At 42.3% G+C, this 20472-nt stretch overlaps 1 protein-coding gene across 2 annotated transcripts in view; it reads left to right on the plus strand.

Moving 5' to 3' along the window:
- tgfbr1b (transforming growth factor, beta receptor 1 b) overlaps window positions 1-19392 on the plus strand; it is a 220073-nt gene extending 200681 nt beyond the window's left edge. For both annotated transcript variants that reach the window (XM_060922459.1, XM_060922460.1), the window contains exon 9: window positions 13581-19392. In XM_060922459.1, the coding sequence (XP_060778442.1) occupies window positions 13581-13706 (126 nt within the window). In that variant the 3' untranslated portion in view covers window positions 13707-19392. The remainder of the gene's footprint in view (window positions 1-13580) is intronic.
- Window positions 19393-20472: the final 1080 nt, after the last annotated feature.

The raw sequence follows: 20472 nt of genomic DNA on the forward strand, positions 1-20472 counted from the left end.
TAATTAGGTCAACTTAACACATTTTCTTCTGACTAGAATTGCATCTTCTCTCTCATTTGTCATGCGAATTAAGTTCTGATCGATGTTTTGGGTCGATCTTGCCTCAGGGAACAAAATTTAGTCCTTTGTTGATTTTCCTATTGTGAACAATTAGTCGTGGAGGTTGGTTCTCTCTCACATTGTCACATTTCAGCCCTGTGTGATGTTTTGGTCGTCATGGTTGTTTTGATGGCAGGCCAGATGAGCTACTACATCCTTGACGTTCTGGTTTACATGTAGGATTTTGAAATGTATCCGCAACGTGCTGGCGTGAATGCTGATTTTCATTCCAACAGATAATAGTTAACTGAAGGCTACGTTCAGCTGATTAAACAGGCAGAGTCACATGTCACTTGTGCTTGAGTAAAAAAAAAAACCTTATGATAATGTGACAACTTACATGATATCAACCTGTAAGCAACAGACAAACAGGCAGATGGATAGCTTTATTAATCCCAGAGGAAACGCCCAAATTATTGCTAGGTGTGAATGGATGTTTTTGGTGCTCGGCAATGAACTTGTGCCCCCTCCAATATGTATTCCTACCATGTGCCCAGTGTTCCGGGGATGGGGCTGAATATCAATGAAGAAATTAATGTTTATCCACAGAAGCTGCACTTCCACCTTGCCAACATTTTGCACTTTACATGAAAATGGTTTCTTGCTCTCACTCATTTCCTGTCACTCATTTGGCTTTGTGCAGGATTTCAGGTAATCAGTAGGACAGTGATATTCAGCAAGTTGGCCATGACATGGTTTCAAATGATTACCCATCTGCTACATAGAAGAAAATTCTTTTTTGCTTGTTTGTTTTTGACAAAAAATGAAACAGGTGAGGGGAAGCAGTGTACTAGAGATGAATTAATGATTACAAGTTGCTGTGAGTTCATTGTTGCATAGACAGTGTAGATAACAACAGAATTTCATGTTCTTTATTTCTCTTTTTTCATTGTAAGTCTGTTATACTGTGGCATCGCAGTAAGTGCGTAATAAATGTAACACAGTAACAGCGTCTCCCCCCCCCGGGTTCTGAAAAATATTCTCCACCTTTTTCCTTGAAAAATGAAATAAAACAAGTATTCTTCACTTTTTCTTATTTTTTCTTTACTTAGTCTGTATTTTTTGTTCTTAGTTATTGACATATCAAAGTGGACTTAATACAGGTTTATACCAACCAAACTGGCACAATTCAAATATTTGTACAGATACAGCTAGGCCTCTCCGTTACATATAAAATTTAGGCTCCACTCCAGCCTCTAATCAGAAAGACTAGATTTTGGGCCCCTGTGCACCATCAAGCTAAAATAAACCTCTTTAGTTTGAGCTTACTGAAGGTTATTTTAGCATGAAACTAGACAGGGACACTCTAACGAGTGCAAACCCCGCCTTTTCCCTATTAAAATACATTGGGCGAAAATTTCGAAGTTCTGCCATGACCTTGACCTTTGACCTCCAAAATTTAATGGTTTCCTTCCTGGGTGATTGGCAACACATCTACAAAATTTGGTCCAAATCGATCCATTGGTTCTTGAGATATCTTGCAGACACACAGACAGACAGACAGACAGACAGACAGACAGACAGACAGACAGACAGACAGATACACACACACACACAGACTGACGCAGGTGAAAATAATAACCCCTCCTACTACTGTCGGCGGGGTTAATTATTCAAAAGAGGTATTAGGACTCCCTTTAGCCTTCAACACAAAACTTGATTTACAATTGAACAGAATCGAGAAGAATCTTGGAACAACCAACAGTGAAGGAATCCAAATTCCTGTCGAATTATGAACTGAACACAGAATGATACTGCAGGTTGCAACTCAATGTGCCATGTCGCCCAAAACAGAGCGCCCATCAGTCTCTTGCTGGCTGACAGCACTTTCACTCTGACATTTTTTTTTTTACCGAGCCCTGTATTACTGACACTGTCCGATGTGCTCAGGGATGGTTGGAGCTCTGAATGTTTTTTTTTTTACCAACTCCTGTATTACCGACACTGTCCGATGTGCTTGGGGACGGTAGGCGCTCTGAGTGTTTTTTGCCGACCCCGTATTACCAACACTGTCCGATGTGCTTGGGGACGGTAGGAGCTCTGAGTGTTTTTTACCGACCCCTGTATTATCGACACTGTCCAATGTGCTTGGGGACGGTAGGCGCTCTGAGTGTTTTTTTACCGACCCCTGTATTACCGACACTGTCTGATGTGCTGGGGGACAGTAGGGGCTCTGAGTGTTTTTTATTGACCCCTTTATTACCGACACTGTCCAATGTGCTGGGGGACGGTAGGGGCTCTGAGTGTTTTTTTACAGAGCCTTGTATTACCGACACTGTCCGATGTGCTTGGGGACGGTAGGCGCTCTGAGTGTTTTTTACTGACCCCTGTATTACCGACACTGTCCTATGCGCTCGGGGACGGTAGGGGCTCTGAGTGTTTTTTACCGACCCCTGTATTACCAACACTGTCCTATGTGCTCGGGGACGGTAGGGGCTCTGAGTGTTTTTTATCGACCCCTGTATTACTGACACTGTTCGATGTGCTCGGGGACGGTAAGGGCTCTGATTAGTCTGGCTAACGCGACTTCAAAGCTCTGTGAGCATTTGGTCTGGCAAAGATATTAAGCCCAACCGTTTCCCAAAGTGCGTGGTTGACCCGCCTCTCTGAAATGCCTCAGTTTGCTACTGGTCGAAGCCAGAAAAGGGTGTGATGAAGCTTAAACCAATCACATCACTCTTTCCTCTGACGTATGTGACGCGACGGGGCTAACTGGTAGATTAAACTCTTACCGAAGCCGGTCGGGAGCAAGGCGAAAACGTCCTTCCTTTCAATAAATACCTCCAGGGCTGCTCTTTGCTCCGTTTTCAATGAGAACTTACTCCATGTTCGTAATGTTTCTAGTGAATGAAGCGCTTCCGGCATAGATTCTGTAAACAATCTATGGCTTCCGGTCGCAGTTCTACTACGTCAGTGCCTTGAGCACGCCTCTACCCAGGGCCGTTGTAGATGCTCAAAGTTGATTGGCTCCTGATTTTTCGGGAGCTTGGAAGAGCTGTAGATAGCTTGCCTTGCCAGACTAAGCTCGCAGCAGGCCCTCGTGTTGCGTCACACTTAGGATGGGCGGGCCCAGGGTAGGCTCTGATACCCCTTTTCCACCAAATCAGTTCCAGGGCTGGTTCGGGGCCAGTGCTGGTGCTGGTTCACAACTCGTTCAACTTGCGAGCCAGCTGAGAACCACTTTGCTTTTCCATAGCTCGCGGTGCTAAGGGAAGCCACGTCATTACGTCGCTGTATACGTCAGTTACGTCGCTACGTTTGCATAAACCTTGGTGCAAATATCGAAGCAAAAACAACACGGAAGAAGCAGCAGCAGCAACAACAACAACAATAATAATGGATGACTTCGTGTTTGTACAGCTGCTGCTTCTCGTCGCTTAAAAATGGCGATCTTTCATGGTCTTATTATTGTTGTTGGTCTTAACAACTCCCCCCCCCCCCCCCCCCCCCCCCCGCTGATGTAAGCGGTTCTTTTGGTGGAAAAGGGGCATGAGTGTTTTTTATCGACCCCTGTATTATCGACACTGTCTGATGTGCTGGGGGACGGTAGGGGCTCTGAGTGTTTTTTACCGACCCCTTTATTACCGACACTGTCCGATGTGCTCGGGGACGGTAGGGGCTCTGAGTGTTTTTTATCGACCCCTTTATTACCGACACTGTCCGATGTGCTCGGGGACGGTAGGGGCTCTGAGTGTTTTTTACCGACCCCTTTATTACCGACACTGTCCGATGTGCTCGGGGACGGTAGGGGCTCTGAGTGTTTTTTATCGACCCCTTTATTACCGACACTGTCCGATGTGCTCGGGGACGGTAGGGGCTCTGATTGTTTTTTACCGACCCCTGTATTACCGACACTGTCCGATGTGCTCGGGGATAGTAGGCGCTCTGAGTGTTTTTTACTGACTCCTGTATTATCGACACTGTCCGATGTGCTTGGGGACGGTAGGGGCTCTGAAGTGTTTTTTACAGAGCCCTGTATTACTGACACTGTCCGATGTGCTGGGGGACAGTCGGGGCTCTGAGTGTGTCTCCCCCGTGACTGTTTCAGCCCTTAAATCATCTTCAGTGCTTGAAGAAAACTTCCTCAGCTGAGACTGCACCATTGTTTAGTTCACACAGAGATAATTACACCACCACACCAGGCTGATTAAGATTCATTGTGATTGGTCAAAAACTTGGTGCTCATTTGGTCATTATGTGTAGCCGATTTTTATTAGTCACAAACACATGCTAATTGTTTACACTCTGGCTTCCCGCCGTCTCTTCACTGGGGTTGGATTTTGGCAAACAGAGGGATTTCTGTAAAAGATGGCTTATGATAATGATGACAAATGCATTCATCACTGTGACGACTGCTAGTAATTTTCTCTTCATCACTGATGGATTATGTTTGTCAATAATGAGTGCCAGTAGGAACCCTGTTAGTAATACAGCATTACATTCAAATCTCCAGCTACAGACAGACAGATAGACAGCTTTCCCTCCTGCAAGTGTAGTCATTTTATCCATTTATGTCAAGCTCCCTCGAACCTCCACTGGAGTTCCATCCATCCATTATCCATAACTGATTATCCTGTTCAGGGTCGCAGGCAAGCTGGAGCCTATCCCAGCTGACTATGGGCGAGAGGCGGGGTACATCCTGGACAAATCGCCAGGTCATTGCAGAGCCGACACAGAAACAAACAACAATTCACACTCACATTCACACCTACGGTCAATTTAGAACCACCAATTAGCCTAACCTGCATGTCTTTGGACTGTGGGGGAAACCGGAGCACTCGGAGGAAACCCACACAGACACGGGGAGAACATGCAAAGTTCACACAGAAAGGCCCCTGTCGGCCACTGGGCTCGAACCCGAACCTTCTTGCTGTGAGGCGACAGTGCTAACCACTACACCACCATGCCGCCCTCCCACCAAAGTTCAGCTTGAAATTTTTTTTAACATAACATTCAGTTGGTGTGGTTTTAGTAAAAGATTAGTGATAGATGTTGTGTCAGTTCACTCAGGTTCCACTTCTGTCAGCCAAGAACAGGAATCTGACACTACAGTGGACACAGAGTTACCAAAAGCGGACAGTTGGAAATTGGGGGGTAAAAAGGTCACCAGATCTGATGTACCTCAGTTTCTGCTGTGACATAAAGGTGGTAGGGTCAGAATTTGGCTTCAGCAGCATGACTCCATGGACCCAACCTGTCAACAGTTCAGGCTGGCATGGTGATGTAATGGTGTGAGGAATGTTTTCTTGGCACACAGGATCCAAGCATCATATGAATGTCACACCCTGAGTCTGAGTATTATTGCTGACCGTGTGCATCCCTTTTATGGACACAATCTACCCATTATCTGATGGCTACTTCCAGCATAATAATGCACCATGTCACAAAGCACAAATCATCTCAAACTGGAACCTGAGTTTTGTGTACTTCAGTGGCCTTCCCAGTCTCAGTCACCAGACCTGAATTTCTCAACCGCTGGGCCATGAACCGCCATCTAGTAGACCGCAATTTTTTTTCAAGTTGAAGCTGATTTTTAGTAGGGTACATCTGAAGTCACATCCGCCTCATTAGATGTGCAAGACATGAAGTGGGGGTCAGCTGAACTCACTGTTCACAAAGTGTTACTATTGCTGGGGTGCCTTGCTAGTCATTAAAATGCCCCCCGCTTGCATTGTTTTGCGCTGCTCGAATCAAACAAACCTTGAAACTGATAAACACTTATTTTGAGTTCCCCATGAAGTGATAAAGGGTGAAAGGGCAAAGGATTTTACAAAAAGATGACGAGAATGGTGGCTCTTGAACCTTTCACTTTGATGGAAGGGAGCGGAGTTGAAGAACGCTCAAGTTTGCAATGATCACTTCGTGAAAGGTCTGTAAATTCCTTTGATTTATTTCGTTTGGATTTGCAAATCACTTTTCTCGCTATTTTCCGTTATTTTGTGTTGTTTTTAAGTTCAGGAGACGCTTAAGTCCTCAGATGTCTGTTTTAGTTTACTGTTTGATCGTGGTCGCCATATTGTAAACTAACATGTATATAATACATGTAATATCCAGGTCTTTAGAGAGGTTTCTGTGGATCTTTGTGAATGATTTAGCTGGAAGAGAAGAGCAGGGAGGATTGAGAATTGAGTGGCTGTGGTTTGTTGACACTCGATACTAAAACTTGTAGCGTCCTGGCAACCATCGCAAAGGCGTGTAAAAAAGCCCAGAAATTCTTACTTACCCGGGCATAAACGATACAGGATTTATCTTGTAGTGTCCTGATCCCCAGATCTTTAACCCAGCCACATATAAAAACTTGTACGCCTCCATGCTCTTCCAGGTTTTCATCTGTTTGTCTGTGTAGAATGATGTCTGCAGCACCAGGGAGTTTGAGATGTCGGGGAACTCAATGGGTGGATAATTTTCCAACTCAAAGGAAAAATCCTTCTTTGATAGCGTGTAAGGATCTAATCCCATCGAGTGGTTTCTATATCCACTTCTTTTGAGTGTACTTCTTGGTTTTAATAACTTGCTTGTTTGCTGTACACAAACATGGCAATAAGTTCTTGTGTTAATGGACCAGACTCCACTTTTGGATCATTAATCCCTTTTGACTGAGAATGCCCTGCATGCATGGTTTTAAGTTGGCTTCTGGCACATCCATACAGTTTTAAATACAATACCTACAATTAAAACCAGTTTGTTTTTCTTTAATTCCTGGGCTCCCATCTGTAACAAGGAGTGATGTTGCAACACATTAATACACTTTACAGTACATTATTAGATTCTAATAGAATAGATGAGCCAAAATAATTGGGGATCTTTTTTAATGGGCCCCGATTCGTTACAAGTATGAATAGGTGGGCCTCAAAGCAGAAAAGGTTGAGAACCTCTGCATTAGAGCACCTTTGGAATGTGGTAGAAAGGCAGATTCGCAGCATGAAAGTGCACCTGACAGATCTGTAGCAATATTGTGATGCAGTCAGTTCAGCATATATCCATGCCAGATGAATGCATGTCTGTCCAAATACCAGCCATGAAGTCCAAGGACCACCTCTAAAGATCTGAATGTTTCCAGGAGCACAGTAGACTCCATTGTTGTGAAATGGGAGACGTTTGCAACAACACAGCTCTTCCTAGAGCTGGTAGTCTGGCCAAACCCAGTAATCAGACTAGAAGGGCCTTCATCAGGGAAGTGACCAAGAACCTGGCTCCAGAAGTGGGAGAATCTGACAGAAGGACATCCATCTCAGAAACGCTCCATCAAACTGGCCTTTCTGGGAGAGTGGAGAGATGGATGCCACTCCTGAGTAAAAGGCCATATGGAGAGGCTTCTATCTCAAGCACTCACAGGATTCTGCGAGCATAAGAAAAACACTTCTGATCTCTGAAGACAGAAATTACCTTTGGCAGACTGACTAACAGTTTGTACCAGTGCAAACTATGTTTTGGTTTTCAAAAACTGCTGTCAGGATCTGCTAAAGATGCACAGTGAAAAGTTAATGATGGAACGCTGTGGACTGACCTCGTTGCATATATATTTGTAGGAGGTTCCTTTTCAGACTGCAAAATTTTGGGGCAGGCAGTATGTAAATGAATCATGCAACTTGATTTACTAAGGTTTGTGATTGTCAGTGTACTACTAATTTCACAGTTATTTAACGCTAAAAAAAAGCATGTCTTAATTTTGTGAGCGAGAGCGCAAGTGTCCGTCAATGCAGAGATTGAGCGAATGTGCAGGCAGGGTTGAGCACACCAAGCCTTTTGTTTGCTCTCCTGAATATTTTCTCTTCAAAATATAATTTATGTGCTTGTGAAAGTCCCACTGTGCGCTCAGGATTGAGGAACAAAAAGAGCACACGTGGGAGAAGGGAGAGAATTTTGTCCACTTGTGTTAATTTATTTTCCTCCCTACAGTTCGAAAGCTTTGCATTCAGCTGAGCTCTCTTCATTTTCTTACAGGCTGCATCATTTTACTTGTAGCATTAATATCACTTTCTCTGAATCTTTTTTCAATATCAAGGACATGATCAAGAGAATTAATGCATATTTTATATAACTCACCCAATGCATCATTCTTTAACTGTGCTTATTTGTAAATATTAAGCTGCATATCCTTGAGTGGTTCAAAGCCGGATGATCATACAGTGATTTTGTTGTTGCTGTTGTTCTGACTTAAAGCCCCATTATGCTAGAATTGATATTTTTTGCTCTTAGGCCCCCCTACAATTGTGGAGTGTAATTCACTTTTACATCACTGACATAAAAACAAGTCACGCTTTGAGCTCCCCTCATAGACAGCTGTGCATGAGAGTCTGTTTACAAGCTAAAGGATACAGAACAGCAGAAGACAAAGAAACATGTAGACCAACAACGTAGATTAATCTTACAGGATTTTACACAAATACGACTGCATAGTTTTATTTATTGTGACATCAGAGATGAACACTAACATAACAAAAAAAATGTTTAGTTTTGCTGAAATACCATGTTTGAATTTTCAGGCTATATGCATTGCTTGTTAATTGTTTTAATGTGGAGTATGTGTGTAATCGACATGATATAGGCACATATTGCACATAATATACATTGGGTAGGGGCGGCATGGTGGTGTAGTGGTTAGCGCTGTCGCCTCACAACAAGAAGGTCCTGGGTTCGAGCCCCGGGGCCAGCGAGGGCCTTTCTGTGTGGAGTTTGCATGTTCTCCCTGTGTCCGCGTGGGTTTCCTCCGGGTGCTCCGGTTTCCCCCACAGTCCAAAGACATGCAGGTTAGGTTAACTGGTGACTCTGAATTGACCGTAGGTGTGAATGTGAGTGTGAATGGTTGTCTGTGTCTATGTGTCAGCCCTGTGATGACCTGGCGACTTGTCCAGGGTGTACCCCGCCTTTCGCCCGTGGTCAGCTGGGATAGGCTCCAGCTTGCCTGCGACCCTGTAGAAGGATAAAGCAGCTAGAGATAATGAGATGAGATGAGATACATTGGGCAATGTAATATATTAAAAGTTAGCTGAGATAGGTTTGGAAATATTTCACCTTCTGCGGTGCATATCATTAAAGGAGTCAAGAAATCTGGAGGAATTTTGGTGCGTGAAGGGCAAGGGCTCAAGCCTAAGCTGAACACTCGTGATCTCCAATCCCTCAGATGGCACTGCATCAAGAACCATCATTCTATGGCAAACCTTTGTCAAGCACTACAGAACGGAATTACATTCACAAATACCAGTTAAAATTTTACTGTGTTAACTGTGTCCAGAAGTGCCCTTGACTTCTCTGGGCTCGGAGGCATCTGGGATGGACCGTCACACAGTGGACACTTGTATTGTGGTCAGATGAATCAGTATTCCAGGCCTTTTTTGTAAGAAATGGATGCTGTGTGCTGTGAACCAAAGACAAAAATAACCATTCATACCATTACCAGCAACGAGTCCAAAAGCCAGGGTCTGTCATGGTATGGGGTCATGTCAGTGCCCTCGGTAAAAGTTACTTACACTTCTGTGATGGCAGCATTAATGCAGAAAAGTACATTGAGATCTTGGAGCAATGCATGTTGCCTTCAAGATGACATCTTTTCCAGGGATATTTCAACAAGACAATGCAAAACCACATTCTGCACACATTACAAAGGAATGGCTGTGGAAGAAGAGGGTGCCTGTCCCCTCTGTCCCCCATTAGAGAATGTGTGGCGAATTTTTAAATGAAAAATATCACAACGACCCTGTATTGTTTCACACCTTAAGATCTGTTTGCGGGAAGAATGGGACACAACAATACTGAAACACTTCATCGCTTGGTGTCTTCAGTCCCTAAACATATTTTAAGTGTTGTGAGAAGGAACGGAAACATTACAAAGTGGTGAATGCTTTACTGTTTCAACTTCTTTTGAAATGTGTTGCAAGAATCAAAAGTGAAGTGTATTTAATTTGAGAAAAAAAACCCCAATAAAATTCATGAGGTAGAACAAATAATGTGCTGTTGTATTGCTTTGAGTGAAATACAAGTCAAAGATTATTTACAAAATCATTGTTTTCAGTTTTAATTTCAACATACTGTTCTTACTTTTTCTGACTTGGGGTTGTATTTATTATTTATTGAAATTTTATTTACAACACTCTACGGATTGCCTCAGTTGCTGTATCATGGTTTTGCAGATTTTACTCAACATATTCAGATCGACATATTCGTTCAACATATTCTCGGTGAGTCCTGATATTTTGAACACCCTGTAGAATAAGCAGAAGTGTAGAACCTGAAGAACTCCAGCTCAGATCTGCCGTGAACCCATCTGCTGTCTTGACCCGATGATCCGAGTGCACAGAGAGTAAAAAAATATAGATTGATTTGCTCAGTTCTGTGACTATGCTATAGGCGTGTGTTCACTCGGTGTATACAACATTTATAATTGATCTCAGGTGTTATTGCAGGCAGGATTAGAGTAGAAACTTTTCTTCTGTTGACTTTATCTGTGGATATCTCAAGTGAAGCCAATCTGGTTCCATCCTCATAGCTTAATATGAGCTGAATTTATAAAAATCCGATCATAGAGTTGAATGGAAAGAGGAAAATGTACTGTTTTGCATTTTATCTAACAGTAGAATTTTACAAAGGAAATGTAGGTGGACCTGAGTGAGAAGGACAGCCGGCCAAAACAGATTCAAAAGAGAGAAATAGTTTGAAAATGTTTTGGAATGGAGGTGGCACGGTGGTGTAGTGGTTAGCACTGTCGCCTCACAGCAAGAAGGTCCTGGGTTCGAGGCCGGTGAGGGCCTTTCTGCATGGAGTTTGCATGTTCTCCCCGTGTGTGCGTGGGTTTGCTCCGGTTTCCCCCAAAGACATGCAGGTTAGGCTAATTGGTGGCTCTAAATTGACTGTAGGTGTGGATGGTTGTTTGTCACTGTGTCAGCCCTGTGATAACCTGGTGACTTGTCCAGGGTGTACCTCGCCCATAGTCAGCTGGGATAGGCTCCAGCTTGCCTGCGACCCTGTAGAACAGGATAAGCGGCTACAGATAATGGATGGATGTTTTGGATTGATTCTTGCGAGGGAAACGTTTGTGGGTACCGGGGTGAGGTGCTACAAACTGCTCAGAGGATGCTAAACTGGTCAGACTGAATAACTAAAGCAAAAGAAATATTAAGATCACATTCTAAAAGGGAGATGCAAATTTAGCTATTATGTGTCGTGGTGTGGGAAAACCCATCAGCTGTCGCTGCGGCTTCATTTCTGACAAACAACCACAAATGATTTTTTTTTTAAAGTAAGAGTTTGACTAAGTTAATTACTGGCAGTTAGCATTCTCTACTTGGGATGGCGCGGTGGTGTTGTGGTTAGCACTGTCACCTCACAGCAAGAACGTTCTGGGTTCGAGTCCAGCGGCCGATGGGGGCCTTTCTGTGTGGAGTTCACATGTTCTCCCCATGTCTGCATGGGGTTTCTCCGGATGCTCTGGTTTCCCCCACAGTCAAAGACGTGGTTAGGTTAACATGGGGCAGCCATGGCCTGAGGTTGGGCTGAAGTGCCCTTGAGCGAGGCACCTAACCCCCAACTGCTCCCTGGGTGCTATAGCATAGCTGCCCACTGCTCTGAGTATGTGTGTGTGCTCATTGCTCACGTGTGTTCACTGCTTCAGATGGGTTAAATGCAGAGGACGAATTTCACTGTGTGCTTAAGTCTGTGCTTGAGTGTACATGTGACAAATAAAGGCATTTGTAGGAATGTTTAACAAAAGAGGAGCCAGTTTAACAGAAGCAGCAGTAAAAATCTTTCCTTGCACAATGAACATCAAGTCACTAGATAGCTCCGTGCTCTCCATAGGGAAATGTATATCTCATCTCATTATCTCTAGCCGCTTTATCCTGTTCTACAGGGTCGCAGGCAAGCTGGAGCCTATCCCAGCTGACTACGGGTGAAAGGTGGGGTACACCCTGGACAAATTGCCAGGTCATCACAGGGCTGACACATAGACACAGACAACCATTCACACTCACATTCACACCTACGGTCAATTTAGAGTCACCAGTTAACCTAACCTGCATGTCTTTGGACTGTGGGGGAAACCGGAGCACCCGGAGGAAACCCACGCGGGCACGGGGAGAACATGCAAACTCCACACAGAAAGGCCCTCGCCGGCCACGGGGCTCGAACCCGGACCTTCTTGCTGTGAGGCGACAGCGCTAACCACTACACCACCGTGCCGCCTAAGCCAGTTATATATATATATTTTTAAATGTTTTAATGACCTCATAAAAAGACATGAATAACATGAAATTTATCCAACAGAATGGGAGGATTTAATTAGCAATTATTTCCCCAGTGATGTTAGTGTGAACAGAGATAAATTGAGTGAAGAGTGATGATGAGATACGTGTTTAAGTGCTGTAATGAATACCTCAGGTGACTCATTTCCTGTTGTAAGCTTAGAATTGGCAGGAATTTAATTTTATTATTATTATTATTATTTTTTTTGTAAGTAGATAGGTGATAAATGTTGAGGTCCTTCCGTGTCCTTCAGTAAAGAAACGTTAAAATGCTAGAATTTTAGGTCTGATCGAGATGCATGCAAAAGAGCAGCATTTTAGTTCAGGAAAACCTCATATATTACAGTGTCTTCCACAGTTATTGGCACCCCTTGTAAAAATTAGTAAAAATGGTTTGAAAAAAATCCACCTACGAAGTAACTTCATGTCACTGAAAAAATGAAGAAAAAAAAAATCCAACCTTTTTATTGAAATAAATTCTCACCAAAAAAATATATGCCACTGTTATTGGCACCCCTGCATTTAATATCACCTCCCTTTGCCAGCAAAACAACACTGAATCTTCTCCTATAACATTTTATAAGGTTTGGAAATACAGAGCAGGGCATCTGAGACCCTTCTTCTACAGAATTTCTTCAGATCATCCAGGGTCCTAGGCCATCTCTTGTCCACTCTCCTCTGCAGCTCACCCCACAGATTCTCAATGGGGCCATGGCAGAAGCTTGATTCTAGGTGGATTTTTTTCTAACCCTTTTTACTAATCTTTGCAATGGGTGCCAATAATTATGGAGCGCACTGTATATATTAATGAAAGTATAATTTTGATTGTCTTTTTTTTTCCACTATTAACATACACTATTGACTAGTTTTTTGATGATAAAGGAGAATCATTGAGACCCAATTTGCTTTGTTTTAAGGGTGTGCAAACTTTTGCACTTGACTTGAACAGGATTTTATACATTCCTGAACCATACACTGTGAGACAGGCTCATTACATTATATTACAGGCATTTAGCAGACACTCTTATCCAGAGCGACATACAATATAACCAGAGCAGCCTGGGGAGCAGTTGGGGGTTAGGTGCCTTGCTCAAGGGCACTTCAGCCATTCCTGCTGGTCCAGGGAATCAAACCAACAACCTTTTGATCCCAAAGTTGCTTCTCTAACCATTAGGCTCATGTTTGCTGTCTGTCTGTCTGTTCCTATGAGTCTGACTCGATGTTTCTGTGTCTCACTATGTTCAGGCTCTGCGGGTGATGGCGAAGATCATGCGAGAATGTTGGTATGCCAACGGAGCTGCTCGCCTCACCGCCCTGCGCATCAAGAAGACGCTTTCTCAGCTCAGCCAGCAGGAGGGGATTAAAATGTAGGCCTGCGCTCCGGGAGAGCTACACACCTTGGCATATTATTATTATTAATTATTATTATTATTATTTGCTTGTTCGTTATCAAATATCTGTTCATTATAATGGTCATGCTCATTTTTCTGATTATCCATGATTATTGCATTACGATTTGCGTCCTCCGTGCGTGAGGGGAGAGAACGATAGGGAGGACATGAGCACTAAGAATGAAGGCTTGTTTGGATTTTATTTTCTTTTGCTTTGAATGATTGACTTTAGCCAGCAAAGGTCATTTCATGGTCAGGTACTTTTTTTCCTGTTAGTGTGGGAGAGATGAGATTTGCTGGAGACATACTCGATAGGGAATTTGCACCTAGTGTTTTCTCTCTTTCCTTAACACTTGGTTATTTTTTGTAACTTATTTTTTTGCTTTGGGTTGTTTTGTTTTGTTTTCTTTTCCAACAAACTGGACATGACCTCATTCAGTCTCGGCAAACATGCTGCAACATATGCAATATAGAGAAATCCTATCCTATATTTTATATCTTGATATGTTCTGTTACTACGGCAACAGTTACAACAGCTTCAACAGCAACAATGGCATCCGTGCCCTCCAAGCCAGGTGTTACCGGAAAGTGCCACTGCTTTAAACCAACGTTCCCTCATGCTGTGGCTCGGCCCCGTTACCTTTCGCTGTCCGTCTAAATGAGAGAAAGAACGCAAGAACGAGCGCCGCCATCGCAGGCTCACGGACGAGTCTGTCATGGAGTCCGTTTTTATTATGCACACACAGCGAACGTTAGCAAGGGGCCACCACACACAACTTGCTGGTGCCATTTCTTCAGTTTTACATCATTGTTATCCTTTTCATCATCATCTTCAGTGCAGCACAGAGGGACGTTTCAGCTCAGACCTCAGTTCATCTCCAGTAAAGCTGAAAGGCTGTCGCATGTTCACACCTCCTTGACCCAATGATCTGGAAAGAGGATGCTCTGAGACCTAATGTGGCCACATCGGGCCTCTTTTTTCCCCTGAATGCACTCTCTTTTGTTCTTAACTTGACACAGATTTGGATAAACTGAGCTGCTCTTACAGACTGGCGCTTAATGCAGAAAACTGGACAAAAAATAAAAAAAGAAGAAGAAATAAAAAAAATCCTATGAGCAGTATGACTAAATAAAAACTCATTGCAGTGTTTGAAGTTGGACACATCAGCATTACTCAAGTTGCTGTGTAAAAAATGGTCTTTCTTATGGTACTCTTTCTTTTCATTGTTGCAAAGATGATGGGGTATATTCATTTATCTATATAGCAAATAGATCTTTACTAAGCCATAGGTTTTCCACCATTTTATGGCAACTCTTTTTTTTGTGTGTGTAGAATGTAACTTTTAAGAAAAATCCTGTTGACTGCTTCAAATATCCATTGAGCAAGCCTTAAGGGACCAATAGCATTGGATGTTCCTGTTTTGTTTATTTAAAAAAAAGAAAAAAGTGATGTTTCAAATAATTGTCCTTAAACAGTGGGGTTAATAGTCTGTATAATGGAAGGATTAAATGTAGCAACAAATCTATCAGTTTTGTTTGTGACATCTGTCGAAAGACGTCCTTTTGCCACACAAATAAGCTTACAGTCAGTCAGGCAAACCTGAATGGGATTCTAGTATCACATTTTGAAAGGTCTCTGTGATGCGCGGTTGTAGGAAAACGATCTTACACTGGGTTAGTGTGAACTAGCCTGAAATTGATTATTTTCTGATAACAGCATGTCCTCGTAGGTTTCATTCCTCTTATATCACAGCAATTTGCCACAATTACATTTTTTACTAGACATTATACTGGGCGGCACGGTGGTGTAGTGGTTACCACTGTCGCCTTACACCAAGAAGGTCCTGGGTTCGAGCCCAGCGGCTGGCAAGGGCCTTTCTGTGTGGAGTTTGCATGTTCTCCGCGTGGGTTTCCTCCGGGTGCTCTGGTTTCTGTCACAGTCCAAAGACATGCAGGTTAGGTTAATTGGTGGCTCTAAGTTGACCGTAGATGTGAATGGTTGCTTGTCTCTCTGTCAGCCCTGCGATAACCTGGTGACTTGTCCAGGGTGTACCCTGCCTCTCGCCCATAGTCAGCTGGGATAGGCTCCAGCTTGCCTGCGACCCTGAACAGGATAAGTGGTTATGGATGGATGGATGGATGGATGGATGGATGGATATTTTACTTTTTATCTGTTTATAGTTACATTTTATGTTACAACTTAGTTCATGTTAATCATACAAAAAAAAATACATGAAAAAACAAACCGGAAAGCCCTCCTTCTGAAGACTTCCTTGTTACAGCTTTACCTCTGACTGTTATAAAGTGCTGACACTGGAGTCTCCTTCCCAAAATGCTAAATAAGCACACAGGAAACTTCATCACTTGATTTTTTTAACCCATTTATATGGAGCATCCACTATATTAGTCACTGTACAGAAACTTTGTAGCCAGTACTACTGTCCGAGTTGCTGTGGTATAGAAAATAAATCAAGGCCTTTATAATCCAAATTATAAAAATATTTTGGATGACTGAGGAATGTCTGCTTTCTATAAAGCATCCATTTTAAAGCTATAGTGCTGGTTGAGGTACGGTACTTAGCATGCGCATCATGTTTAGTCTGTTTTATTTGTCTGATGCTTTTTTTTTGGCACTTTAGAGCGAAACATAATTAACACCCAGTGGCCAAGATGGCCTCTTTATAGCACGGCATGTTTAGAGTGCATTCCTGTACTGTGATTATACTGATTATATACACACACTTTTATACCATTTAGCCAAAACATGGGGGGAGTGGGAGGGGGAATAATCTCTCATCAGACACAACACACTGTGCTCGTTTATTAGTGTGGCAAATGGATGTTAATTTGTGTTGTTTCTTTTTACTAGTAAAAAAAAAAAAAAAACTTGGATTGATTGTGTCTTAAGGCAGATTTGCTGCATTTTCTGCCTCTGTACAGGAGCAGAAAAAAGGATTTCAATTCTCACAATGATTGGTAAACTGGTTAGCAAAAGTTGAATAGAACAGCTTTCGGCTCAAGGCCCATTCCTGAAATTCTGTCATTCCACAGTGCTTTTAAATTATGTTGGACAACCTTTGTTTCATAACAATTCAAAACAATTTTTTTTTTGCCAGCTAGCAAGCTTAAATTTCATTTATTTATTTTTTTCTTTTTATCATTCTTCTCTCCTCAGGTTTTGCTCGATTTGGTTATTTGAACATGTGGCGTGTTTTTACACCAGATATATATATATATGAAATATCCATTCACTCATTTTAGATAAAAGTATGCATATGATACCAGATTCATTTTTTTTTGTGGCTGTTGTTTTTAACTGGCAGACATTAAATGAATTTTTTTTTTTTGGTTAGAGGACACAGACTTCTCTTTTCTGCTCCAGTACAGTGATCTGTCACTTTTGTTTTCCCCCAAAAAGACTTCTTGTTACATGCTGAGAAAAATTCTGAGTGGAGTAACTGTATGATGGAGGAAGTGTGTATAAATATGTACATTGTAAATAAGTATCTAAATGTATGTAACTTGTCTGTTAGCTTGGTGGCCCTGTGGCACATACAATTGGTCAAGAAAAAAAAAATTGAACAGCCGAAGCAGTTCAAGTGAACCCAGTATGGTCAAGGATAGAGCACATCCCCTCCAGAAAGTATGATATATCATACGGTCTAAAAGGGAAAATGAAATTTTGGTCATTTATTATTGCGAAGGTTCATCGAAGGCGAGCGTAATCATACTTTCTGGGAAACGTATTTCATCGTGCCACTGCAGACGTTACTGGGCCGACGTGCATTTTTTTCGTCCGTCACATTTCTGTCTTAAATCACCAGCAGCCTTTTTTCTTTACAGATTCAGCAGTGACCTATTTAGACGCCAAAACATGCATATCCAGGTATTTCCTCACAGTGACATGCAGGTATCCTCCTGGCCTTGTCAGGTCAAACCACACCAGCTATGACTTTTAACAGGAAATCCATCCCGCTGCACCTCCGGTTCCATGCGAGCGGGTGAGAGTGAGAGGACTCTCTCTATAACACTCACTCCCTCACTGCATACCGTCTTGTAGGAGATATTTTCATATATTTAACGTCGTGTTATGTACAGTAGGAAAGCATGAGCTGTTCAGACAGGCTCCTCGACCTCTCTACCGCTCTTTTGCTCTCGATGTCACTTACTCCTGTGCCTCCAAACCCATCTGCACCCTTGAACATGGGCAAGGATACACTCATCTGGGGTGGATTTAACTGACAACATTTTCATTCAGAGTCCTGTTAGGTGGCCCAGACTCCTGCACAGCCGTCTGCTGATCAACTGTGGTGTGTTTGCTTTTTATGCAGCTTTTTCATACAACCATGCACAGGTATTTGCACAAAAGACTAGCTCAGTTTAATTCATGCCTTTTTTTTTTACATGGAATAATTCCAGGAAGGTAAAGGTCTCTCCTGAATGCAGCAGACGCGAACGTAAACCTTAAACTCAACATTCCCACCAGTTAGTATGCCACCAATTAGAGCATGACTCGCTGAGCAATTTCAACGAAGGTCATGCACATGCCGAAGAGGGCGTACAGACGGGATAGTGAGTTATGCAAACGTGTACGGTAACACAGTCCTCAGGCTTTCTGCTGGCAATTGCCAAGTTATTTATTACAGTTCGATTCTTTATCTATGCCAACATCCGGACACTGTGAGAAAGATCCTGGAGGGACGGTGGCCCGGTAGCACCACAGATCACCAGTAGGTATTGAAACAGTGGAGCTGATTTAATTTGACAGGCATGGAGAAAGCAGGAGTCTGGGTCAATAAAGGACTGCAGAGCCAACCAAGGTGCTTTTTCATTCTCACTCTGTGTGGGTGCGTATGCGTGCGTGTGTTTGTGTGCGTGTACGTGACAGAAAGGCAGAAGAAAGCTTTATCCAGTTTCATTTGGTGCCTAAGTTTGACTATATTGTGTTTTGTATTCCATGTAGAATGATGCACTGCATGTGAATGATTTCTAACGTTTGCATCATTTTGGTTTTTAAGGAAATTCTTAAAAGAAGAAAAAAAGGTGAAAGGCTTAATTAGTTTAAAAAAAAAGGTCAGAAAGTAATCCAGAGGGGAAAAAATACCTCCTTCAAAGACCAATGTATTTTTTACCTCAGTGTATATATTCTATTTGTTTACTTCAAGTTTGCAAATTTGTTTCTATGAAATGCTAAATTGGAGAATTCACGTTTTGTGTCAGTGGTACTCTTACGTGCATTGTGTTGTTCTTGTGTCTCAATGAACTATTCTTTTTTTTCCTTTTTTTTGAACCATCATCTGTACTTTATTTCTCATACTGTACTGTTCTGTTCTTTAGTTCTTAAGTGCTTTACAGGCATCAGACCATGTATTTTAATGCCTTTTTCTCAACTGTGTAGAAAATGCATTATGGGCCTTTTTGTAAAAAAAGAAAGAAAAGAAAAAAAGAAAAGAAAAAATTGAACTGGTCAGTAGTGATTAACGGCAGAGAGTTCACATAAAGGCTTTGTGGCCCACTTGATTTTTAAAGCATTATTTATAGACTTTTTATAGTGTGTACAGAAGTACAAACGAACAACATAGGAACGTAGGGGAGTGACGCTGATGTGCCATTCTAACATAGTGGACTAGAAATGGGTGTGAATAAAAAAAAAATGTTTAAAAAAATTCCTAACGTTCTCTGTGTTGGTGTGGCTTGCATGAATTTTATCCATGTCTTGGATGAAATGAATGATGTAAAATGATGACCTTATTTTAAAAACATGTCCTTTATCATGGTGTACAGGTGTCTAAAGGCAATATTTAACTCAGGCAGTTGCTTTTATTCATTCCTGTGGCACAAACTCAGTTTTTGAAGACAGTTTTTATGTCATGAACGTGCTTCTAGGGATGAAGATGTCCAAACCGAACACAGTACTATTAATACAATCAGTACATATTGTCTAATAGACAGAAAGCAGTAACACTGATGGATTGGTGCAGCAGGGAGCATTACCCCTCACAGCTTCAGGCTCCTGCATTTGATTTGAACCCTGCGTTTCATCTGGGTTCTCTGGTTTCCTCCCTTCTCCCAAAAGCATGCTGTTATGCAGATTGGCGATGCTAAATTGCTCCTAGGTGTGAACGAGGGTGCGAATATGTATGAATGCTGTCCTGCAACAGACTGGCATGGCATCCTGGGTATATTCTCCTACTACGTGCCTAGTGTTCCTGGGATAGGATTTGGATGACGGTACTGAGAGGTGAATGAATGAGGGACTGAATTTGCTACCTCCGCCAACTTTGTTGGAGGAGGTTTTGTTTTCACCTCCGTTTGTTTGTCTTTTCCCAATGTAACTCAAAAAGTATTGAGCATATTTTGATGAAATTTTGAGGAAAGATGGGCCAAGGAACAATTGATTAGATTTTGATGCAAATCTAGATATGTATGGGGATCCAGGATTTTTTTTTTTACTTTTCACAACATAACTCAAAACGTAGTGAATGGGTTTTTAGCTCATCTGTCCATAAGGCTGATGAGCTGTTGCCATGGCGTGGCGCCATCATCTCTTGTCCACAGTTAAATCGTATCTCCTCCGTCAGTTCTCCATGGGTTTCCGTTCCGATTGTTTTATTTGAAAGAGCTCATCACTTCGCACAAATCTTGGTTGTTGTTTTGTCAATTTTTTTTGCTAATGAGTTACTAATTAGGTCAAATGAATGAATTTCCCAGGCCTCTCACTAGAATTGTATCTCCTCTCTCATCCA

Source organism: Neoarius graeffei, chromosome 5 (assembly GCF_027579695.1).
Source record: "Neoarius graeffei isolate fNeoGra1 chromosome 5, fNeoGra1.pri, whole genome shotgun sequence".
Taxonomy (NCBI): Eukaryota; Metazoa; Chordata; class Actinopteri; order Siluriformes; family Ariidae; genus Neoarius; species Neoarius graeffei.